Source organism: Coregonus clupeaformis, unplaced genomic scaffold (genome assembly GCF_020615455.1).
Source record: "Coregonus clupeaformis isolate EN_2021a unplaced genomic scaffold, ASM2061545v1 scaf0078, whole genome shotgun sequence".
Lineage (NCBI taxonomy): Eukaryota > Metazoa > Chordata > Actinopteri > Salmoniformes > Salmonidae > Coregonus > Coregonus clupeaformis.
This window is the reverse complement of record NW_025533533.1, coordinates 727,501-754,465: the sequence shown is the minus strand read 5'-3', so window position 1 is coordinate 754,465 and position 26,965 is coordinate 727,501. Positions and strand designations below refer to the sequence as shown.

Sequence of the window (26,965 nt, the reverse complement as noted above, 5' to 3'; positions counted from 1 at the left end):
CCTGGTAGCCTAACTAGACCAGTCTGTAGCTGGATAACAACCTGGTAGCCTAACTAGACCAGTCTGTAGCTGGATAACAACCTGGTAGCCTAACTAGACCAGTATGTAGCTGGATAACAACCTGGTAGCCTAACTAGACCAGTCTGTAGCTGGATAACAACCTGGTAGCCTAACTAGACCAGTCTGTAGCTGGATAACAACCTGGTAGCCTAACTAGACCAGTCTGTAGCTGGATAACAACCTGGTAGCCTAACTAGACCAGTCTGTAGCTGGATAACAACCTGGTAGCCTAACTAGACCAGTCTGTAGCTGGATAACAACCTGGTAGCCTAACTAGACCAGTCTGTAGCTGGATAACAACCTGGTAGCCTAACTAGACCAGTCTGTAGCTGGATAACAACCTGGTAGCCTAACTAGACCAGTATGTAGCTGGATAACAACCTGGTAGCCTAACTAGACCAGTATGTAGCTGGATAACAACCTGGTAGCCTAACTAGACCAGTCTGTAGCTGGATAACAACCTGGTAGCCTAACTAGACCAGTCTGTAGCTGGATAACAACCTGGTAGCCTAACTAGACCAGTCTGTAGCTGGATAACAACCTGGTAGCCTAACTAGACCAGTCTGTAGCTGGATAACAACCTGGTAGCCTAACTAGACCAGTCTGTAGCTGGATAACAACCTGGTAGCCTAACTAGACCAGTCTGTAGCTGGATAACAACCTGGTAGCCTAACTAGACCAGTCTGTAGCTGGATAACAACCTGGTAGCCTAACTAGACCAGTCTGTAGCTGGATAACAACCTGGTAGCCTAACTAGACCAGTCTGTAGCTGGATAACAACCTGGTAGCCTAACTAGACCAGTCTGTAGCTGGATAACAACCTGGTAGCCTAACTAGACCAGTCTGTAGCTGGATAACAACCTGGTAGCCTAACTAGACCAGTCTGTAGCTGGATAACAACCTGGTAGCCTAACTAGACCAGTCTGTAGCTGGATAACAACCTGGTAGCCTAACTAGACCAGTCTGTAGCTGGATAACAACCTGGTAGCCTAACTAGACCAGTCTGTAGCTGGATAACAACCTGGTAGCCTAACTAGACCAGTATGTAGCTGGATAACAACCTGGTAGCCTAACTAGACCAGTCTGTAGCTGGATAACAACCTGGTAGCCTAACTAGACCAGTCTGTAGCTGGATAACAACCTGGTAGCCTAACTAGACCAGTCTGTAGCTGGATAACAACCTGGTAGCCTAACTAGACCAGTCTGTAGCTGGATAACAACCTGGTAGCCTAACTAGACCAGTCTGTAGCTGGATAACAACCTGGTAGCCTAACTAGACCAGTCTGTAGCTGGATAACAACCTGGTAGCCTAACTAGACCAGTCTGTAGCTGGATAACAACCTGGTAGCCTAACTAGACCAGTATGTAGCTGGATAACAACCTGGTAGCCTAACTAGACCAGTCTGTAGCTGGATAACAACCTGGTAGCCTAACTAGACCAGTCTGTAGCTGGATAACAACCTGGTAGCCTAACTAGACCAGTATGTAGCTGGATAACAACCTGGTAGCCTAACTAGACCAGTCTGTAGCTGGATAACAACCTGGTAGCCTAACTAGACCAGTCTGTAGCTGGATAACAACCTGGTAGCCTAACTAGACCAGTCTGTAGCTGGATAACAACCTGGTAGCCTAACTAGACCAGTCTGTAGCTGGATAACAACCTGGTAGCCTAACTAGACCAGTCTGTAGCTGGATAACAACCTGGTAGCCTAACTAGACCAGTATGTAGCTGGATAACAACCTGGTAGCCTAACTAGACCAGTCTGTAGCTGGATAACAACCTGGTAGCCTAACTAGACCAGTATGTAGCTGGATAACAACCTGGTAGCCTAACTAGACCAGTCTGTAGCTGGATAACAACCTGGTAGCCTAACTAGACCAGTCTGTAGCTGGATAACAACCTGGTAGCCTAACTAGACCAGTCTGTAGCTGGATAACAACCTGGTAGCCTAACTAGACCAGTCTGTAGCTGGATAACAACCTGGTAGCCTAACTAGACCAGTCTGTAGCTGGATAACAACCTGGTAGCCTAACTAGACCAGTCTGTAGCTGGATAACAACCTGGTAGCCTAACTAGACCAGTTGTAGCTGGATAACAACCTGGTAGCCTAACTAGACCAGTCTGTAGCTGGATAACAACCTGGTAGCCTAACTAGACCAGTCTGTAGCTGGATAACAACCTGGTAGCCTAACTAGACCAGTCTGTAGCTGGATAACAACCTGGTAGCCTAACTAGACCAGTCTGTAGCTGGATAACAACCTGGTAGCCTAACTAGACCAGTCTGTAGCTGGATAACAACCTGGTAGCCTAACTAGACCAGTCTGTAGCTGGATAACAACCTGGTAGCCTAACTAGACCAGTCTGTAGCCGGATAACAACCTGGTAGCCTAACTAGACCAGTCTGTAGCTGGATAACAACCTGGTAGCCTAACTAGACCAGTCTGTAGCTGGATAACAACCTGGTAGCCTAACTAGACCAGTCTGTAGCTGGATAACAACCTGGTAGCCTAACTAGACCAGTATGTAGCTGGATAACAACCTGGTAGCCTAACTAGACCAGTATGTAGCTGGATAACAACCTGGTAGCCTAACTAGACCAGTCTGTAGCTGGATAACAACCTGGTAGCCTAACTAGACCAGTATGTAGCTGGATAACAACCTGGTAGCCTAACTAGACCAGTCTGTAGCTGGATAACAACCTGGTAGCCTAACTAGACCAGTATGTAGCTGGATAGCAACCTGGTAGCCTAACTAGACCAGTATGTAGCTGGATAACAACCTGGTAGCCTAACTAGACCAGTCTGTAGCTGGATAACAACCTGGTAGCCTAACTAGACCAGTATGTAGCTGGAAAACAACCTGGTAGCCTAACTAGACCAGTCTGTAGCTGGAAAACAACCTGGTAGCCTAACTAGACCAGTCTGTAGCTGGATAACAACCTGGTAGCCTAACTAGACCAGTATGTAGCTGGATAACAACCTGGTAGCCTAACTAGACCAGTCTGTAGCTGGATAACAACCTGGTAGCCTAACTAGACCAGTATGTAGCTGGATAACAACCTGGTAGCCTAACTAGACCAGTCTGTAGCTGGATAACAACCTGGTAGCCTAACTAGACCAGTCTGTAGCTGGATAACAACCTGGTAGCCTAACTAGACCAGTCTGTAGCTGGATAGCAACCTGGTAGCCTAACTAGACCAGTCTGTAGCTGGATAACAACCTGGTAGCCTAACTAGACCAGTATGTAGCTGGATAACAACCTGGTAGCCTAACTAGACCAGTCTGTAGCTGGATAACAACCTGGTAGCCTAACTAGACCAGTCTGTAGCTGGATAACAACCTGGTAGCCTAACTAGACCAGTCTGTAGCAGGATAACAACCTGGTAGCCTAACTAGACCAGTATGTAGCTGGATAGCAACCTGGTAGCCTAACTAGACCAGTATGTAGCTGGATAACAACCTGGTAGCCTAACTAGACCAGTATGTAGCTGGATAACAACCTGGTAGCCTAACTAGACCAGTCTGTAGCTGGATAACAACCTGGTAGCCTAACTAGACCAGTATGTAGCTGGATAACAACCTGGTAGCCTAACTAGACCAGTCTGTAGCTGGATAACAACCTGGTAGCCTAACTAGACCAGTCTGTAGCTGGATAACAACCTGGTAGCCTAACTAGACCAGTCTGTAGCTGGATAACAACCTGGTAGCCTAACTAGACCAGTCTGTAGCTGGATAACAACCTGGTAGCCTAACTAGACCAGTCTGTAGCTGGATAACAACCTGGTAGCCTAACTAGACCAGTATGTAGCTGGATAACAACCTGGTAGCCTAACTAGACCAGTCTGGAACAACTGTCTAACTAGCAGTTGAGGATAACAACCTGGTAGCCTAACTAGACCAGTCTGTAGCTGGATAACAACCTGGTAGCCTAACTAGACCAGTCTGTAGCTGGATAACAACCTGGTAGCCTAACTAGACCAGTATGTAGCTGGAAAACAACCTGGTAGCCTAACTAGACCAGTCTGTAGCTGGAAAACAACCTGGTAGCCTAACTAGACCAGTCTGTAGCTGGATAACAACCTGGTAGCCTAACTAGACCAGTATGTAGCTGGATAACAACCTGGTAGCCTAACTAGACCAGTCTGTAGCAGGATAACAACCTGGTAGCCTAACTAGACCAGTATGTAGCTGGATAACAACTTGGTAGCCTAACTAGACCAGTATGTAGCTGGATAACAACCTGGTAGCCTAACTAGACCAGTCTGTAGCTGGATAACAACCTGGTAGCATAACTAGACCAGTATGTAGCTGGATAGCAACCTGGTAGCCTAACTAGACCAGTCTGTAGCTGGATAACAACCTGGTAGCCTAACTAGACCAGTCTGTAGCTGGATAACAACCTGGTAGCCTAACTAGACCAGTATATAGCTGGATAACAACCTGGTAGCCTAACTAGACCAGTCTGTAGATGGATAACAACCTGGTAGCCTAACTAGACCAGTCTGTAGCTGGATAACAACCTGGTAGCCTAACTAGACCAGTATGTAGCTGGATAGCAACCTGGTAGCCTAACTAGACCAGTCTGTAGCTGGATAACAACCTGGTAGCATAACTAGACCAGTATGTAGCTGGATAGCAACCTGGTAGCCTAACTAGACCAGTCTGTAGCTGGATAACAACCTGGTAGCCTAACTAGACCAGTATGTAGCTGGATAACAACCTGGTAGCCTAACTAGACCAGTCTGTAGCTGGATAACAACCTGGTAGCCTAACTAGACCAGTATGTAGCTGGATAACAACCTGGTAGCCTAACTAGACCAGTATGTAGCTGGATAACAACCTGGTAGCCTAACTAGACCAGTATGTAGCTGGATAACAACCTGGTAGCCTAACTAGACCAGTATGTAGCAGGATAACAACCTGGTAGCCTAACTAGACCAGTATGTAGCTGGATAACAACCTGGTAGCCTAACTAGACCAGTATGTAGCTGGATAACAATATGGTAGCCTAACTAGACCAGTCTGTAGCTGGATAACAACCTGGTAGCCTAACTAGACCAGTATGTAGCTGGATAACAACCTGGTAGCCTAACTAGACCAGTATGTAGCTGGATAACAACCTGGTAGCCTAACTAGACCAGTATGTAGCTGGATAACAACCTGGTAGCCTAACTAGACCAGTCTGTAGCTGGATAACAACCTGGTAACCTAACTAGACCAGTATGTAGCTGGATAGCAACCTGGTAGCCTAACTAGACCAGTATGTAGCTGGATAACAACCTGGTAGCCTAACTAGACCAGTCTGTAGCTGGATAACAACCTGGTAACCTAACTAGACCAGTATGTAGCTGGATAGCAACCTGGTAGCCTAACTAGACCAGTATGTAGCTGGATAGCAACCTGGTAGCCTAACTAGACCAGTATGTAGCTGGATAGCAACCTGGTAGCCTAACTAGACCAGTATGTAGCTGGATAACAACCTGGTAGCCTAACTAGACCAGTCTGTAGCTGGATAACAACCTGGTAACCTAACTAGACCAGTATGTAGCTGGATAGCAACCTGGTAGCCTAACTAGACCAGTATGTAGCTGGATAGCAACCTGGTAGCCTAACTAGACCAGTCTGTAGCTGGATAACAACCTGGTAGCCTAACTAGACCAGTATGTAGCTGGATAACAACCTGGTAGCCTAACTAGACCAGTCTGTAGCTGGATAACAACCTGGTAGCCTAACTAGACCAGTCTGTAGCTGGATAACAACCTGGTAGCCTAACTAGACCAGTATGTAGCTGGATAACAACCTGGTAGCCTAACTAGACCAGTATGTAGCTGGATAACAACCTGGTAGCCTAACTAGACCAGTCTGTAGCTGGATAACAACCTGGTAGCCTAACTAGACCAGTCTGTAGCCGGATAACAACCTGGTAGCCTAACTAGACCAGTATGTAGCTGGATAACAACCTGGTAGCCTAACTAGACCAGTATGTAGCTGGATAACAACCTGGTAGCCTAACTAGACCAGTATGTAGCTGGATAACAACCTGGTAGCCTAACTAGACCAGTATGTAGCTGGATAACAACCTGGTAGCCTAACTAGACCAGTCTGTAGCTGGATAACAACCTGGTAGCCTAACTAGACCAGTCTGTAGCTGGATAACAACCTGGTAACCTGTTGAAGATACCCTGGAGGAAAGGAGAGGACCTCTTGGATAGCTACTAGAGATGAGCTTCAAAAGCAGTATTCATATTTGGCCCAATGGAAAGGGGTCCTAACTCTTATGGCACAGACGGGTGGTAGTGCACTCTCTGCCACTCAGCTCCTAACCACAGAGTCACCGGTTCAAATCCCTGCGCCGGCTACTGCTCCCTCTCGGTCTCTACACTGTCAAAGCAGACAATGTTCAGACAGACACCAGATAGAGAGATGATAAACAGCAATGTTCAGACAGACACCAGATAGAGAGATGATAAACAGCAATGTTCAGACAGACACCAGATAGAGAGATGATAAACAGCAATGTTCAGACAGACACCAGATAGAGAGATGATAAACAGCAATGTTCAGATAGATTTTCAATATAACCAGTTGATTGTTCTATACGGCTAGTGTCACAAAACTACCGGTAATTTAATAAAGTTACCGGAATCTTCAGTCATTTTGGTAGATAACAGATACTCTATGGTAACTTTGTAAATGAATACTCAAATAACTTTTAAAAATTTTTTATTCATGTTTTATATCTGTGTTGAGTTTATAGACCAAGAGAAAATAGCCTAATTAATGAAAAAAAAAGCATCTAATCAACAATGGCATTATTTCCAATGAACTCCGCAACTCCTCCAACTATAGGTCCCGTGTAGCTCAGTTGGTAGAGCATGGTGTTTGCAACGCCAGGGTTGTGGGTTCGTTTCCCACAGGGGGCCCAGTATGAAAAATGTATGCACTAACTAGCTGTAAGAGCGTCTGCTAAATGACTAAAATGTATAGATATATTTTTTTGGGGGGGGTCTGCCTGAGGAAACTTGTGATGCAATGCTGTTGTAACGGAGACAATGGAGTGGTGAACAGTCGCCACATTTCAGAGGGAAGTCTCTCTCTGTGTGTGTGTGTGTGTGTGTGTGTGTGTGTGTGTGTGTGTGTGTGTGTGTGTGTGTGTGTGTGTGTGTGTGTGTGTGTGTGTGTGCACATGTTTTGCCCCTAGAGACTCACTGACTAATATGATGGAAGGACATGTTTTCCTAGTGGTTTTTCTCCTTGATCTGGAGAGAGGGTGGGCTGAGCTGACCCTAGATATTTACCTACCAGGATCCACATCACTCTCTTAGTATAGAGCTCTGTGGCTTTGCCCTCCTTTTCCGCAGTTCCATATTCTGGTGTTCTATCTATTCCACTGTTCTATATTCTGGTGTTCTATCTATTCCACTGTTCTATATTCTGGTGTTCTATCTATTCCACTGTTCTATATTCTGGTGTTCTATCTATTCCACTGTTCTATATTCTGGTGTTCTATCTATTCCACTGTTCTATATTCTGGTGTTCTATCTATTCCACTGTTCTATATTCTGGTGTTCTATCTATTCCACTGTTCTATATTCTGGTGTTCTATCTATTACACCGTTCTATATTCTGGTGTTCTATCTATTCCACCGTTCTATATTCTGGTGTTCTATCTATTCCACCGTTCTATATTCTGGTGTTCTATCTATTCCACTGTTCTATATTCTGGTGTTCTATCTATTCCACTGTTCTATATTCTGGTGTTCTATCTATTCCACTGTTCTATATTCTGGTGTTCTATCTATTCCACTGTTCTATATTCTGGTGTTCTATCTATTCCACTGTTCTATATTCTGGTGTTCTATCTATTCCACTGTTCTATATTCTGGTGTTCTATCTATTCCACTGTTCTATATTCTGGTGTTCTATCTATTCCACTGTTCTATATTCTGGTGTTCTATCTATTCCACTGTTCCATATTCTGGTGTTCTATCTATTCCACTGTTCTATATTCTGGTGTTCTATCTATTCCACTGTTCTATATTCTGGTGTTCTATCTATTCCACTGTTCTATATTCTGGTGTTCTATCTATTCCACTGTTCTATATTCTGGTGTTCTATCTATTCCACTGTTCTATATTCTGGTGTTCTATCTATTCCACTGTTCTATATACTGGTGTTCTATCTATTCCACTGTTCTATATTCTGGTGTTCTATCTATTCCACTGTTCTATATTCTGGTGTTCTATCTATTCCACCGTTCTATATTCTGGTGTTCTATCTACTCCACTGTTCTATATTCTGGTGTTCTATCTATTCCACTGTTCTATATTCTGGTGTTCTATCTATTCCACCGTTCTATTCCATTATTCTCTCCATTCTAGAGTTCCGCCCACCTCTTTCTCTCTCTCACTGGCTGAGAGGGTGGTCAGATGATCTTCAACAAGTGTTTACATCTCTCTGTCTCTCTCTGGGAATGTTTTAGACCTACATTCACACACATTCAGTAACACACCCCTTCTCTCTGTCTCCCCTCTCTCATGACCTAGGCTACACCCATAGCCTGCTGTTCACCCTCATGTTAGCGACAAAAACAGTCCCTCTCTCTCTTCCTACACACTCACGCCGTGGACGGTGGCATTCCGAGTACAGAGAAGGGGGAGGGGTTTCACCGCCCTTATCTCACCGTTCCAGCGCAACACTCTTCCTGCAAACAACGTCCACACTGCACGGGGCGCTTCGCTCACACACCAGCAGCACGTCGCCACAGCTGCAGCAGCGCCGCTCCGTCTCAGGGGGCTGTGGGAGATCCGAGTGAACAGGGAAGCAGAGCCACGGGGAGTCGGGGACCCAGCAGTGCGAGGCTTGGCAGGAGTCAGGACACACACACACCGAGCGAGCACCGGGGGGGGGGACACACCGAGAGAAGAGGAAGAGGGGAGGGAGGCACCTGCTGAAGCTGTGAAAAGACACAACTCTCTCATTCCCCCTCACTTCCGCGTTAAGATGGCTGACCGCGAGCAGGGCAGCGACGGAGAGAGCTCGAGCACCGGGGGATCCGAGCGGCGGGAGAGTGGGGCCGCGAGGGGCTTCGCCCGCCAAGGAGCCCTGCGCCAGAAGAACGTGCACGAGGTCAAGGACCACAAGTTCATTGCGCGCTTCTTCAAGCAGCCCACGTTCTGCAGCCACTGCACGGACTTCATCTGGTTAGTGTGTGTGTGTGTGTGTGTGTGTGTCGCGCGCAGGGTACAGGGTACAGGTGATTCACTTGCTGCTGAATGACTTTAGCCAGGCAGAGAGAGACGGAGACACTGCATGAATTGCAAACAGAAATATAACCCACAGCCTTTACACACGGCCTACACACTGAATTGAACACGGTTGTATAACCATTCATCCGACATTGTGGTGTCCTATGTGTGGTCAGACCCACCAGAGACAGATAGTCAGTCAGTCTATCGATCATTCTACCGCATCACACACTGACTCCAGGTGTGTGTGTGTGTGTGTGTGTGTGTGTCTGTCTGTCTGTCTGTCTGTCTGTGTCTGTGTGTACGCCAGCCCAGGCCTCTGTGTCGGTATCTGTATGACACCATTCACAACCACAATTTCAACGTTAGAAAGACGTGTGTTCTAGTGAGTATATTCCATAATCAGATTAGAGAAAGTCAATAATAAAAATCCATATTCCATTTCTCTTCCCAGGGGTTTCGGGAAGCAAGGTTTCCAGTGTCAAGGTAAGACATACCTATCGGCCTACTATTGCAGCCTAGCCTATATACTGTAGTAGGTTACTATAGCAGCCTAGCCTATATACTGTAGTAGGTTACTATAGCAGCCCAGCCTATATACTGTAGTAGGTTACTATAGCAGCCTAGCCTATATACTGTAGTAGGTTACTATATGCACTGCGCCTAGCCTATATACTGTAGTAGGTTACTATAGCAGCCCTAGCCTATATACTGTAGTAGGTTACTATAGCAGCCTAGCCTATATATTGTAGTAGGTTACTATAGCAGCCTATATATTGTAGTAGGTTACTATAGCAGCCTAGCCTATATACTGTAGTAGGTTACTATAGCAGCCTAGCCTATATATTGTAGTAGGTTACTATAGCAGCCCTAGCCTATATACTGTAGTAGTAGTAGCTATAGCAGCTCTATAGCAGCCTATATATTGTAGTAGGTTACTATAGCAGCCTAGCCTATATATTGTAGTAGGTTACTATAGCAGCCTAGCCTATATACTGTAGTAGGTTACTATAGCAGCCTAGCCTATATATTGTAGTAGGTTACTATAGCAGCCTAGCCTATATATTGTAGTAGGTTACTATAGCAGCCTATATATTGTAGTAGGTTACTATAGCAGCCTAGCCTATATACTGTAGTAGGTTACTATAGCAGCCTAGCCTATATACTGTAGTAGGTTACTATAGCAGCCTAGCCTATATACTGTAGTAGGTTACTATAGCAGCCTATATATTGTAGTAGGTTACTATAGCAGCCTATATATTGTAGTAGGTTACTATAGCAGCCTAGCCTATATACTGTAGTAGGTTACTATAGCAGCCTAGCCTATATATTGTAGTAGGTTACTATAGCAGCCTAGCCTATATATTGTAGTAGGTTACTATAGCAGCCTAGCCTATATACTGTAGTAGGTTACTATAGCAGCCTAGCCTATATACTGTAGTAGGTTACTATAGCAGCCTAGCCTATATATTGTAGTAGGTTACTATAGCAGCCTAGCCTATATACTGTAGTAGGTTACTATAGCAGCCTATTATGTTAGGTTACTATACAGCCTATATATTGTAGTAGGTTACTATAGCAGCCTAGCCTATATACTGTAGTAGGTTACTATAGCAGCCTAGCCTATATACTGTAGTAGGTTACTATAGCAGCCTAGCCTATATATTGTAGTAGGTTACTATAGCAGCCTAGCCTATATATTGTAGTAGGTTACTATAGCAGCCTAGCCTATATACTGTAGTAGGTTACTATAGCAGCCTAGCCTATATATATGTAGTAGGTTACTATAGCAGCCTAGCCTATATATTGTAGTAGGTTACTATAGCAGCCTAGCCTATATATGTAGTAGGTTACTATAGCAGCCTAGCCTATATTTGTAGTAGGTTACTATAGCAGCCTAGCCTATATACTGTAGTAGGTTACTATAGCAGCCTAGCCTATATATTGTAGTAGGTTACTATAGCAGCCTAGCCTATATATTGTAGTAGGTTACTATAGCAGCCTAGCCTATATACTGTAGTAGGTTACTATAGCAGCCTAGCCTATATACTGTAGTAGGTTACTATAGCAGCCTAGCCTATATATTGTAGTAGGTTACTATAGCAGCCTAGCCTATATACTGTAGTAGGTTACTATAGCAGCCTACTATATATGTAGTAGGTTACTATAGCAGCCTAGCCTATATATTGTAGTAGGTTACTATAGCAGCCTAGCCTATATACTGTAGTAGGTTACTATAGCAGCCTAGCCTATATACTGTAGTAGGTTACTATAGCAGCCTAGCCTATATACTGTAGTAGGTTACTATAGCAGCCTATATACTGTAGTAGGTTACTATAGCAGCCTAGCCTATATACTGTAGTAGGTTACTATAGCAGCCTAGCCTATATATTGTAGTAGGTTACTATAGCAGCCTAGCCTATATACTGTAGTAGGTTACTATAGCAGCCTAGCCTATATATTGTAGTAGGTTACTATAGCAGCCTAGCCTATATACTGTAGTAGGTTACTATAGCAGCCCTAGCCTATATACTGTAGTAGGTTACTATAGCAGCCTAGCCTATATACTGTAGTAGGTTACTATAGCAGCCTAGCCTATATATTGTAGTAGGTTACTATAGCAGCCTAGCCTATATACTGTAGTAGGTTACTATAGCAGCCTAGCCTATATATTGTAGTAGGTTACTATAGCAGCCTAGCCTATATACTGTAGTAGGTTACTATAGCAGCCTAGCCTATATACTGTAGTAGGTTACTATAGCAGCCTAGCCTATATATTGTAGCAGGTTACTATAGCAGCCCAGCCTATATACTGTAGTACTATTGCTAGTAGGTTACTATAGCAGCCTAGCCTATATATTGTAGTAGGTTACTATAGCAGCCTAGCCTATATATTGTAGTAGGTTACTATAGCAGCCTAGCCTATATACTGTAGTAGGTTACTATAGCAGCCTAGCCTATATATTGTAGTAGGTTACTATAGCAGCCTAGCCTATATATATGTAGTAGGTTACTATAGCAGCCTAGCCTATATACTGTAGTAGGTTACTATAGCAGCCTAGCCTATATATTGTAGTAGGTTACTATAGCAGCCTAGCCTATATATTGTAGTAGGTTACTATAGCAGCCTAGCCTATATATTGTAGTAGGTTACTATAGCAGCCTAGCCTATATACTGTAGTAGGTTACTATAGCAGCCTATATATCTGTAGTAGGTTACTATAGCAGCCTAGCCTATATATTGTAGTAGGTTACTATTGCAGCCCAGCCTATATATTGTAGTAGGTTACTATAGCAGCCTATATCAATCAATCAATTTTATTTTATATAGCCCTTCTTACATCAGCTAATATCTCGAAGTGCTGTACAGAAACCCAGCCTAAAACCCCAAACAGCTAGTAATGCAGGTGTAGAAGCACGGTGGCTAGAAAAACTCCCTAGAAAGGCGAAACCCTAGGAAGAAACCTGAGAGGAACCAGGCTATGAGGGGTGGCAGTCCTCTTCTGGCTGTGCCGGTGAAGATTATAACAGAACCATGCCAAGATGTTCAAAATGTCCATAAGTGACAAGCATGGTCAAATAATAATCAGGAATAAATCTCAGTTGGCTTTTCATAGCCGATCATTAAGAGTTGAAAACAGCAGGTCTGGGACAGGTAGGGGTTCCATAACCGCAGGCAGAACAGTTGAAACTGGAATAGCAGCAAGGCCAGGCGGACTGGGGACAGCAAGGAGTCACCACGGCCGGTAGTCCCGAAGCATGGTCCTAGGGCTCAGGTCTCTCAGTTGGCTTTTCATAGCCGATCATTAAGAGTTGAAAACAGCAGGTCTGGGACAGGTAGGGGTTTCGTAACCAAAGGCAGAACAGTTGAAACTGGAATAGCAGCAAGGCCAGGCGGACTGGGGACAGCAAGGTGTCATCATGCCCGGTAGTCCTGACGTATGGTCCTAGGGCTCAGGTTCTCAGAGAGAAAGAGAGAACGAGAGAATTAGAGAGAGCATACTTAAATCCACAGGACACTGGATAAGACAGGAGAAGTACTCCAGGTATAACCAACTAACCCCAGCCCCCCCGACACATAAACTACTGCAGCATAAATACTGGAGGCTGAGACAGGAGCGGTCCGGGACACTGTGGCCCCATCCGAAGAAACCACGGACAGGGCCAAACAGGAAGGATATAACCCCACCCACTCTGCCAAAGCACAGCCCCCGCACCACTAGAGGGATATCCTCAACCACCAACTTACAATCCTGAGACAAGGCCGAGTATAGCCCACAGCCGAGTATACCTATATATTGTAGTATGTTACTATAGCAGACTAGCCTATATATTGTAGTATGTTACTATAGCAGCCTAGCCTATATATTGTAGTAGGTTACTATAACAGCCTAGCCTATATACTGTAGTAGGTTACTATAGCAGCCCAGCCTATATACTGTAGTAGGTTACTATATCAGCCTATATATTGTAGTAGGTTACTATAGCAGCCTAGCCTATATACTGTAGTAGGTTACTATAGCAGCCTAGCCTATATATTGTAGTAGGTTACTATAGCAGCCCAGCCTATATATTGTAGTAGGTTACTATAGCAGCCTAGCCTATATACTGTAGTAGGTTACTATAGCAGCCTAGCCTATATATTGTAGTAGGTTACTATAGCAGCCCAGCCTATATACTGTAGTAGGTTACTATAGCAGCCTAGCCTATATATTGTAGTAGGTTACTATAGCATCCCAGCCTATATACTGTAGTAGGTTACTATAGCAGCCTAGCCTATATACTGTAGTAGGTTACTATAGCAGCCTAGCCTATATACTGTAGTAGGTTACTATAGCAGCCCAGCCTATATATATTGTAGTAGGTTACTATAGCAGCCTATATATTGTAGTAGGTTACTATAGCAGCCCAGCCTATATATTGTAGTAGGTTACTATAGCAGCCTAGCCTATATATTGTAGTAGGTTACTATAGCAGCCTAGCCTATATACTGTAGTAGGTTACTATAGCAGCCTAGCCTATATACTGTAGTAGGTTACTATAGCAGCCTAGCCTATATATTGTAGTAGGTTACTATAGCAGCCCAGCCTATATACTGTAGTAGGTTACTATAGCAGCCTAGCCTATATATTGTAGTAGGTTACTATAGCAGCCAAGCCTATATATTGTAGTAGGTTACTATAGCAGCCTATATACTGTAGTAGGTTACTATAGCAGCCTAGCCTATATATTGTAGTAGGTTACTATAGCAGCCTAGCCTATATACTGTATAGGTTACTATAGCAGCCCAGCCTATATATTGTAGTAGGTTACTATAGCAGCCTAGCCTATATATATTGTAGTAGGTTACTATAGCAGCCTAGCCTATATATATTGTAGTAGGTTACTATAGCAGCCTAGCCTATATACTGTAGTAGGTTACTATAGCAGCCCAGCCTATATACTGTAGTAGGTTACTATAGCAGCCTAGCCTATATACTGTAGTAGGTTACTATAGCAGCCTAGCCTATATATTGTAGTAGGTTACTATAGCAGCCAAGCCTATATATTGTAGTAGGTTACTATAGCAGCCTATATACTGTAGTAGGTTACTATAGCAGCCTAGCCTATATATTGTAGTAGGTTACTATAGCAGCCTAGCCTATATACTGTAGTAGGTTACTATAGCAGCCCAGCCTATATATTGTAGTAGGTTACTATAGCAGCCTAGCCTATATATTGTAGTAGGTTACTATAGCAGCCTAGCCTATATACTGTAGTAGGTTACTATAGCAGCCTAGCCTATATACTGTAGTAGGTTACTATAGCAGCCCAGCCTATATATTGTAGTAGGTTACTATAGCAGCCTAGCCTATATATTGTAGTAGGTTACTATAGCAGCCTAGCCTATATACTGTAGTAGGTTACTATAGCAGCCTAGCCTATATACTGTAGTAGGTTACTATAGCAGCCTAGCCTATATACTGTAGTAGGTTACTATAGCAGCCTAGCCTATATACTGTAGTAGGTTACTATAGCAGCCTATATACTGTAGTAGGTTACTATAGCAGCCTAGCCTATATACTGTAGTAGGTTACTATAGCAGCCTAGCCTATATACTGTAGTAGGTTACTATAGCAGCCTAGCCTATATACTGTAGTAGGTTACTATAGCAGCCCAGCCTATATACTGTAGTAGGTTACTATAGCAGCCTAGCCTATATATTGTAGTAGGTTACTATAGCAGCCTAGCCTATATACTGTAGTAGGTTACTATAGCAGCCTAGCCTATATATTGTAGTAGGTTACTATAGCAGCCCAGCCTATATACTGTAGTAGGTTACTATAGCAGCCTAGCCTATATATTGTAGTAGGTTACTATAGCAGCCCTAGCCTATATACTGTAGTAGGTTACTATAGCAGCCTAGCCTATATATTGTAGTAGGTTACTATAGCAGTCCTAGCCTATATACTGTAGTAGGTTACTATAGCAGCCTAGCCTATATATTGTAGTAGGTTACTATAGCAGCCTAGCCTATATATTGTAGTAGGTTACTATAGCAGCCTAGCCTATATACTGTAGTAGGTTACTATAGCAGCCTAGCTATATTGTAGTAGGTTACTATTGCAGCCTAGCCTATATATTGTAGTAGGTTACTATAGCAGCCTATATATTGTAGTAGGTTACTATAGCAGCCTAGCCTATATATTGTAGTAGGTTACTATAGCAGCCTAGCCTATATATTGTAGTAGGTTACTATAGCAGCCTAGCCTATATACTGTAGTAGGTTACTATAGCAGCCTAGCCTATATATTGTAGTAGGTTACTATAGCAGCCTATATATTGTAGTAGGTTACTATAGCAGCCTATATATTGTAGTAGGTTACTATAGCAGCCTAGCCTATATACTGTAGTAGGTTACTATAGCAGCCTAGCCTATATACTGTAGTAGGTTACTATAGCAGCCTAGCCTATATATTGTAGTAGGTTACTATAGCAGCCTAGCCTATATACTTTAGTAGGTTACTATAGCAGCCCAGCCTATATATTGTTGTAGGTTACTATAGCAGCCTAGCCTATATATTGTAGTAGGTTACTATAGCAGCCTAGCCTATATATTGTAGTAGGTTACTATAGCAGCCCTAGCCTATATATTGTAGTAGGTTACTATAGCAGCCTAGCCTATATACTGTAGTAGGTTACTATAGCAGCCCAGCCTATATACTGTAGTAGGTTACTATAGCAGCCTAGCCTATATATTGTAGTAGGTTACTATAGCAGCCTAGCCTATATACTGTAGTGGGTTACTATAGCAGCCTAGCCTATATATTGTAGTAGGTTACTATAGCAGCCCTAGCCTATATACTGTAGTAGGTTACTATAGCAGCCCTAGCCTATATATTGTAGTAGGTTACTATAGCAGCCTAGCCTATATATTGTAGTAGGTTACTATAGCAGCCTAGCCTATATATTGTAGTAGGTTACTATAGCAGCCTAGCCTATATATTGTAGTAGGTTACTATAGCAGCCTAGCCTATATATTGTAGTAGGTTACTATAGCATCCTAGCCTATATATTGTAGTAGGTTACTATAGCAGCCTAGCCTATATATTGTAGTAGGTTACTATAGCAGCCTAGCCTATATATTGTAGTAGGTTACTATAGCAGCCCAGCCTATATACTGTAGTAGGTTACTATAGCAGCCTAGCCTATATATTGTAGTAGGTTACTATAGCAGCCTAGCCTATATATTGTAGTAGGTTACTATAGCAGCCTAGCCTATATACTGTAGTAGGTTACTATAGCAGCCTAGCCTATATATTGTAGTAGGTTACTATAGCAGCCTAGCCTATATACTGTAGTAGGTTACTATAGCAGCCTATATATTGTAGTAGGTTACTATAGCAGCCTAGCCTATATATTGTAGTAGGTTACTATAGCAGCCTAGCCTATATATTGTAGTAGGTTACTATAGCAGCCTAGCCTATATATTGTAGTAGGTTACTATAGCAGCCCAGCCTATATACTGTAGTAGGTTACTATAGCAGCCCAGCCTATATACTGTAGTAGGTTACTATAGCAGCCTAGCCTATATACTGTAGTAGGTTACTATAGCAGCCTAGCCTATATACTGTAGTAGGTTACTATAGCAGCCCAGCCTATATACTGTAGTAGGTTACTATAGCAGCCTAGCCTTTATATTGTAGTAGGTTACTATAGCAGCCTATATATAGTAGTAGGTTACTATAGCAGCCTAGCCTATATATTGTAGTAGGTTACTATAGAAGCCTATATACTGTAGTAGGTTACTATAGCAGCCTAGCCTAAATATTGTAGTAGGTTACTATAGCAGCCTAGCCTATATATTGTAGTAGGTTACTATAGCAGCCTAGCCTATATATTGTAGTAGGTTACTATAGCAGCCTAGCCTATATATTGTAGTAGGTTACTATAGCAGCCTAGCCTATACAGTGGGGAAAAAAAAGTATTTAGTCAGCCACCAATTGTACAAGTTCTCCCACTTAAAATGATGAGAGAGGCCTGTAATTTTCATCATAGGTACACGTCAACTATGACAGACAAATTGAGGAAAAAAAATTGAGAAAATCACATTGTAGGATTTTTAATGAATTTATTTGCAAATTATGGTGGAAAATAAGTATTTGGTCACCTACAAACAAGCAAGATTGCTGGCTCTCACAGACCTGTAACTTCTTCTTTTAAGAGACTCCTCTGTCCTCCACTCGTTACCTGTATTAATGGCACCTGTTTGAACTTGTTATCAGTATAAAAGACACCTGTCCACAACCTCAAACAGTCACACTCCACACTCCACTATGGCCAAGACCAAAGAGCTGTCAAAGGACACCAGAAACAAAATTGTAGATTGGCACCAGGCTGGGAAGACTGAATCTGCAATAGGTAAGCAGCTTGGTTTGAAGAAATCAACTGTGGGGAGCAATTATTAGGAAATGGAAGACATACAAGACCACTGGTAATCTCCCTCGATCTGGGGCTCCACGCAAGATCTCACCCCGTGGGTCAAAATGATCACAAGAACGGTGAGCAAAAATCCCAGAACCACACGGGGACCTAGTGAATGACCTGCAGAGAGCTGGGACCAAAGTAACAAAGCCTACCATCAGTAACACACTACGCCGCCAGGGACTCAAATCCTGCAGTGCCAGACGTGTCCCCCCTGCTTAAGCCAGTACATGTCCAGGCCCGCCTGAAGTGTGCTGGAGTGCATTTGGATGATCCAGAAGAGGATTGGGAGAATGTCATATGGTCAGATGAAACCAAATATAACTTTTTTGGTAAAAACTCAACTCGTCGTGTTTGGAGGATAAAGAATGCTGAGTTGCATCCAAAGAACACCATACCTACTGTGAAGCATGGGGGTGGAAACATCATGCTTTGGGGCTGTTTTTTCTGCAAAGGGACCAGGACGACTGATCCATGTAAAGGAAAGAATGAATGGGGCCATGTATCGTGAGATTTTGAGTGAAAACCTCCTTCCATCAGCAAGGGCATTGAAGATGAAACGTGGCTGGGTCTTTCAGCATGACAATGATCCCAAACACACCGCCCGGGCAACTAAGGAGTGGCTTCGTAAGAAGCATTTCAAGGTCCTGGAGTGGCCTAGCCAGTCTCCAGATCTCAACCCCATAGAAAATATTTGGAGGGAGTTGAAAGTCCGTGTTGCCCAGCGACAGCCCCAAAACATCACTGCTCTAGAGGAGATCTGCATGGAGGAATGGGCCAAAATACCAGCAACAGTGTGTGAAAACCTTGTGAAGACTTACAGAAAACGTTTGACCTGTCATTGCCAACAAATGATATATAACAACGTATTGAGAAACTTTTTGTTATTGACCAAATACTTATTTTCCACCATAATTTGCAACTAAATTCATTAAAAATTCTACAATGTGATTTTCTGGATTTTCTTTTCTCATTTTGTCTGTCATAGTTGACGCGTACCTATGATGGGAAATTACAGGCCACTCTCATCTTTTTTAAGTGGGAGAACTTGCACAATTGGTGGCTGACTAAATACTTTTTTCCCCACTATATATTGTAGTAGGTTACTATAGCAGCCTAGCCTATATATTGTAGTAGGTTACTATAGCAGCCTAGCCTATATACTGTAGTAGGTTACTATAGCAGCCTAGCCTATATATTGTAGTAGGTTACTATAGCAGCCTAGCCTATATACTGTAGTAGGTTACTATAGCAGCCTAGCCTATATACTGTAGTAGGTTACTATAGCAGCCCTAGCCTATATATTGTAGTAGGTTACTATAGCAGCCTAGCCTATATATTGTAGTAGGTTACTATAGCAGCCTAGCCTATATATTGTAGTAGGTTACTATAGCAGCCTAGCCTATATATTGTAGTAGGTTACTATAGCAGCCCAGCCTATATACTGTAGTAGGTTACTATAGCAGCCTAGCCTATATACTGTAGTAGGTTACTATAGCAGCCTAGCCTATATACTGTAGTAGGTTACTATAGCAGCCTAGCCTATATATTGTAGTAGGTTACTATAGCAGCCTAGCCTATATATTGTAGTAGGTTACTATAGCAGCCTAGCCTATATATTGTAGTAGGTTACTATAGCAGCCCAGCCTATATACTGTAGTAGGTTACTATAGCAGCCTAGCCTATATATTGTAGTAGGTTACTATAGCAGCCTAGCCTATATATTGTAGTAGGTTACTATAGCAGCCTAGCCTATATACTGTAGTAGGTTACTATAGCAGCCTAGCCTATATATTGTAGTAGGTTACTATAGCAGCCTAGCCTATATATTGTAGTAGGTTACTATTGCAGCCCAGCCTAAATATTGTAGTAGGTTACTATAGCAGCCTAGCCTATATACTGTAGTAGGTTACTATAGCAGCCTAGCCTATATATTGTAGTAGGTTACTATAGCAGCCTAGCCTATATACTGTAGTAGGTTACTATAGCAGCCTAGCCTATATATTGTAGTAGGTTACTATTGCAGCCCAGCCTAAATATTGTAGTAGGTTACTATAGCAGCCTAGCCTATATACTGTAGTAGGTTACTATAGCAGCCTATATATTGTAGTAGGTTACTATAGCAGCATACACCACATCATTAGAATACAGTAGCCAAATGTAATGTCTAGAAATATTCCCCACGTTGCTATGACGATCTGTTGATGGTTAACGGTTAGACCCGATGTCTGCTCTGTCTTCTGGTCTGATCCGTCCCAGCAGAATAAACGTCTCTCATTTGTTTACCGCCGTTCCGTTGTCACCGGGAGGAGTAGGCTACCGGGGGGGAGGAGCGAGGCCAGCGGGTGTGTGTCCGGCTGTGATGTGTCGCGCCGCGCTGTGATTGATCCCAGTGATTATTTATAGCAGGGATGGTTAGACGATGGTGGGCCACTCGTCTTTAGTTGCTCGCTGGTCTGTTCATTTTGTGCAATTCTACAAATGTTTTGCCATGGGGTGGAGCAAAATGTTTGCCGTTTTTGATATGATATCTGAGTGAGCGTGACTAACAAAATCAATGGGGGCCCCCCGGATGGTAATTTGGCCATGATAACATGGGGGGGATTGATCCGAGGGCCTTTAAAAACGGCAGTTGCCCATCCCTGATTTCTAGGATTGGCATCATCAGTCGTGGTGTCTCAGGTACAGACTGTATAAAGGCTAAAACAGTACTATGTGGTATGACGCAGTAGTCATGATACCAGTGTCTACCAGAACATACAACAGAGAGTAGATGGTACCAGTGTCTAGCCAGAACATACAACAGAGAGTAGATGATACCAGTGTCTAGCCAGAACATACAACAGAGAGTAGATGATACCAGTGTCTAGCCAGAACATACAACAGAGAGTAGATGGTACCAGTGTCTACCAGAACATACAACAGAGAGTAGATGATACCAGTGTCTAGCCAGAACATACAACAGAGAGTAGATGGTACCAGTGTCTAGCCAGAACATACAACAGAGAGTAGATGGTACCAGTGTCGATCCAGAACATACAACAGAGAGTAGATGATACCAGTGTCTACCAGAACATACAACAGAGAGTAGATGATACCAGTGTCTAGCCAGAACATACAACAGAGAGTAGATGGTACCAGTGTCTAGCCAGAACATACAACAGAGAGTAGATGATACCAGTGTCTAGCCAGAACATACAACAGAGAGTAGATGGTACCAGTGTCTACCAGAACATACAACAGAGAGTAGATGGTACCAGTGTCTAGCCAGAACATACAACAGAGAGTAGATGGTACCAGTGTCTAGCCAGAACATACAACAGAGAGTAGATGGTACCAGTGTCTACCAGAACATACAACAGAGAGTAGATGATACCAGTGTCTAGCCAGAACATACAACAGAGAGTAGATGATACCAGTGTCTACCAGAACATACAACAGAGAGTAGATGATACCAGTGTCTAGCCAGAACATACAACAGAGAGTAGATGATACCAGTGTCGATCCAGAACATACAACAGAGAGTAGATGATACCAGTGTCGATCCAGAACATACAACAGAGAGTAGATGGTACCAGTGTCTAGCCAGAACATACAACAGAGAGTAGATGGTACCAGTGTCTAGCCAGAACATACAACAGAGAGTAGATGATACCAGTGTCTATCCAGAACATACAACAGAGAGTAGATGGTACCAGTGTCTAGCCAGAACATACAACAGAGAGTAGATGATACCAGTGTCTAGCCAGAACATACAACAGAGAGTAGATGGTACCAGTGTCTAGCCAGAACATACAACAGAGAGTAGATGGTACCAGTGTCTAGCCAGAACATACAACAGAGAGTAGATGATACCAGTGTCTACCAGAACATACAACAGAGAGTAGATGATACCAGTGTCTAGCCAGAACATACAACAGAGAGTAGATGATACCAGTGTCTAACCAGAACATACAACAGAGAGTAGATGGTACCAGTGTCTAGCCAGAACATACAACAGAGAGTAGATGATACCAGTGTCTAGCCAGAACATACAACAGAGAGTAGATGGTACCAGTGTCTAGCCAGAACATACAACAGAGAGTAGATGGTACCAGTGTCTACCCAGAACATACAACAGAGAGTAGATGATACCAGTGTCTACCAGAACATACAACAGAGAGTAGATGATACCAGTGTCTACCAGAACATACAACAGAGAGTAGATGATACCAGTGTCTAGCCAGAACATACAACAGAGAGTAGATGATACCAGTGTCTAGCCAGAACATACAACAGAGAGTAGATGATACCAGTGTCGATCCAGAACATACAACAGAGAGTAGATGATACCAGTGTCGATCCAGAACATACAACAGAGAGTAGATGATACCAGTGTCTAGCCAGAACATACAACAGAGAGTAGATGATACCAGTGTCGATCCAGAACATACAACAGAGAGTAGATGATACCAGTGTCTAGCCAGAACATACAACAGAGAGTAGATGATACCAGTGTCTAGCCAGAACATACAACAGAGAGTAGATGATACCAGTGTCTAGCCAGAACATACAACAGAGAGTAGATGGTACCAGTGTCTACCAGAACATACAACAGAGAGTAGATGATACCAGTGTCTAGCCAGAACATACAACAGAGAGTAGATGATACCAGTGTCTAGCCAGAACATACAACAGAGAGTAGATGATACCAGTGTCTAGCCAGAACATACAACAGAGAGTAGATGATACCAGTGTCGATCCAGAACATACAACAGAGAGTAGATGGTACCAGTGTCTAGCCAGAACATACAACAGAGAGTAGATGATACCAGTGTCTAGCCAGAACATACAACAGAGAGTAGATGGTACCAGTGTCTAGCCAGAACATACAACAGAGAGTAGATGATACCAGTGTCTAGCCAGAACATACAACAGAGAGTAGATGATACCAGTGTCTAGCCAGAACATACAACAGAGAGTAGATGATACCAGTGTCTAGCCAGAACATACAACAGAGAGTAGATGGTACCAGTGTCTAGCCAGAACATACAACAGAGAGTAGATGATACCAGTGTCTAGCCAGAACATACAACAGAGAGTAGATGATACCAGTGTCGATCCAGAACATACAACAGAGAGTAGATGATACCAGTGTCTAGCCAGAACATACAACAGAGAGTAGATGATACCAGTGTCTAGCCAGAACATACAACAGAGAGTAGATGATACCAGTGTCTAGCCAGAACATACAACAGAGAGTAGATGATACCAGTGTCTACCAGAACATACAACAGAGAGTAGATGATACCAGTGTCTAGCCAGAACATACAACAGAGAGTAGATGATACCAGTGTCTAGCCAGAACATACAACAGAGAGTAGATGGTACCAGTGTCTAGCCAGAACATACAACAGAGAGTAGATGGTACCAGTGTCTAGCCAGAACATACAACAGAGAGTAGATGGTACCAGTGTCTAGCCAGAACATACAACAGAGAGTAGATGATACCAGTGTCTAGCCAGAACATACAACAGAGAGTAGATGATACCAGTGTCTAGCCAGAACATACAACAGAGAGTAGATGGTACCAGTGTCTAGCCAGAACATACAACAGAGAGTAGATGATACCAGTGTCTAGCCAGAACATACAACAGAGAGTAGATGATACCAGTGTCTAGCCAGAACATACAACAGAGAGTAGATGATACCAGTGTCTAGCCAGAACATACAACAGAGAGTAGATGATACCAGTGTCGATCCAGAACATACAACAGAGAGTAGATGATACCAGTGTCTAGCCAGAACATACAACAGAGAGTAGATGATACCAGTGTCTAGCCAGAACATACAACAGAGAGTAGATGGTACCAGTGTCTACCAGAACATACAACAGAGAGTAGATGATACCAGTGTCTAGCCAGAACATACAACAGAGAGTAGATGATACCAGTGTCTAGCCAGAACATACAACAGAGAGTAGATGGTACCAGTGTCTAGCCAGAACATACAACAGAGAGTAGATGATACCAGTGTCTAGCCAGAACATACAACAGAGAGTAGATGGTACCAGTGTCTAGCCAGAACATACAACAGAGAGTAGATGGTACCAGTGTCTAGCCAGAACATACAACAGAGAGTAGATGATACCAGTGTCTAGCCAGAACATACAACAGAGAGTAGATGATACCAGTGTCTACCAGAACATACAACAGAGAGTAGATGATACCAGTGTCTAGCCAGAACATACAACAGAGAGTAGATGATACCAGTGTCTAGCCAGAACATACAACAGAGAGTAGATGATACCAGTGTCTAGCCAGAACATACAACAGAGAGTAGATGATACCAGTGTCTAGCCAGAACATACAACAGAGAGTAGATGATACCAGTGTCTAGCCAGAACATACAACAGAGAGTAGATGATACCAGTGTCTAGCCAGAACATACAACAGAGAGTAGATGATACCAGTGTCTAGCCAGAACATACAACAGAGAGTAGATGATACCAGTGTCTAGCCAGAACATACAACAGAGAGTAGATGGTACCAGTGTCTAGCCAGAACATACAACAGAGAGTAGATGATACCAGTGTCTAGCCAGAACATACAACAGAGAGTAGATGATACCAGTGTCTAGCCAGAACATACAACAGAGAGTAGATGATACCAGTGTCTAGCCAGAACATACAACAGAGAGTAGATGATACCAGTGTCTAGCCAGAACATACAACAGAGAGTAGATGATACCAGTGTCTAGCCAGAACATACAACAGAGAGTAGATGATACCAGTGTCTAGCCAGAACATACAACAGAGAGTAGATGATACCAGTGTCTAGCCAGAACATACAACAGAGAGTAGATGATACCAGTGTCTAGCCAGAACATACAACAGAGAGTAGATGATACCAGTGTCTAGCCAGAACATACAACAGAGAGTAGATGATACCAGTGTCTAGCCAGAACATACAACAGAGAGTAGATGATACCAGTGTCTAGCCAGAACATACAACAGAGAGTAGATGATACCAGTGTCTAGCCAGAACATACAACAGAGAGTAGATGATACCAGTGTCTAGCCAGAACATACAACAGAGAGTAGATGATACCAGTGTCTAGCCAGAACATACAACAGAGAGTAGATGATACCAGTGTCTAGCCAGAACATACAACAGAGAGTAGATGATACCAGTGTCTAGCCAGAACATACAACAGAGAGTAGATGATACCAGTGTCTAGCCAGAACATACAACAGAGAGTAGATGATACCAGTGTCTAGCCAGAACATACAACAGAGAGTAGATGATACCAGTGTCTAGCCAGAACATACAACAGAGAGTAGATGATACCAGTGTCTAGCCAGAACATACAACAGAGAGTAGATGATACCAGTGTCTACCAGAACATACAACAGAGAGTAGATGATACCAGTGTCTAGCCAGAACATACAACAGAGAGTAGATGATACCAGTGTCTAGCCAGAACATACAACAGAGAGTAGATGATACCAGTGTCTAGCCAGAACATACAACAGAGAGTAGATGATACCAGTGTCTAGCCAGAACATACAACAGAGAGTAGATGATACCAGTGTCTAGCCAGAACATACAACAGAGAGTAGATGGTACCAGTGTCTAGCCAGAACATACAACAGAGAGTAGATGATACCAGTGTCTAGCCAGAACATACAACAGAGAGTAGATGATACCAGTGTCTAGCCAGAACATACAACAGAGAGTAGATGATACCAGTGTCTAGCCAGAACATACAACAGAGAGTAGATGATACCAGTGTCTAGCCAGAACATACAACAGAGAGTAGATGATACCAGTGTCTAGCCAGAACATACAACAGAGAGTAGATGATACCAGTGTCTAGCCAGAACATACAACAGAGAGTAGATGATACCAGTGTCTAGCCAGAACATACAACAGAGAGTAGATGATACCAGTGTCTAGCCAGAACATACAACAGAGAGTAGATGATACCAGTGTCTAGCCAGAACATACAACAGAGAGTAGATGATACCAGTGTCTAGCCAGAACATACAACAGAGAGTAGATGATACCAGTGTCTAGCCAGAACATACAACAGAGAGTAGATGATACCAGTGTCTAGCCAGAACATACAGTGGGGAAAAAAGTATTTAGTCAGCCACCAATTGTGCAAGTTCTCCCACTTAAAAAGATGAGAGGCCTGTCATTTTCATCATAGGTACACGTCAACTATGACAGACAAATTGAGAAAAAAATCCAGAAAATCACATTGTAGGATTTCTAATGAATGTATTTGCAAATTATGGTGGAAAATAAGTATTTGGTCACCTACAAACAAGCAAGATTTCTGACTCTCACAGACCTGTAACTTCTTCTTTAAGAGGCTCCTCTGTCCTCCACTACTACCTGTATTAATGGCACCTGTTTGAACTTGTTATCAGTATAAAAGACACCTGTCCACAACCTCAAACAGTCACACTCCAAACTCCACTATGGTCAAGACCAAAGAGCTGTCAAAGGACACCAGAAACAAAATTGTAGACCTGCACCAGGCTGGGAAGACTGAATCTGCAATAGGTAATAAGCAGCTTGGTTTGAAGAAATCAACTGTGGGAGCAATTATTAGGAAATGGAAGACATACAAGACCACTGATAATCTCGCTCGATCTGGGGCTCCACGCAAGATCTCACCCTGTGGGGTCAAAATGATCACAAGAA

At 43.1% G+C, this 26,965-nt stretch overlaps 1 protein-coding gene across 2 annotated transcripts in view; it reads left to right on the top strand.

Moving 5' to 3' along the window:
* The first annotated feature begins 8,589 nt into the window (after positions 1-8,589).
* The window catches only part of LOC121557030 (protein kinase C beta type), a 102,086-nt gene continuing 83,710 nt past the window's right edge, over positions 8,590-26,965 (top strand). The window contains exons 1-2 of one of the 2 annotated variants that reach the window (XM_045213097.1): positions 8,590-9,263; positions 9,763-9,794. In XM_045213097.1, coding sequence (XP_045069032.1) covers positions 9,064-9,263; positions 9,763-9,794 — 232 coding nt within the window. In that variant the 5' untranslated portion in view covers positions 8,590-9,063. The remainder of the gene's footprint in view (positions 9,264-9,762; positions 9,795-26,965) is intronic. The other variant, XM_045213098.1, reaches the window with a different exon arrangement.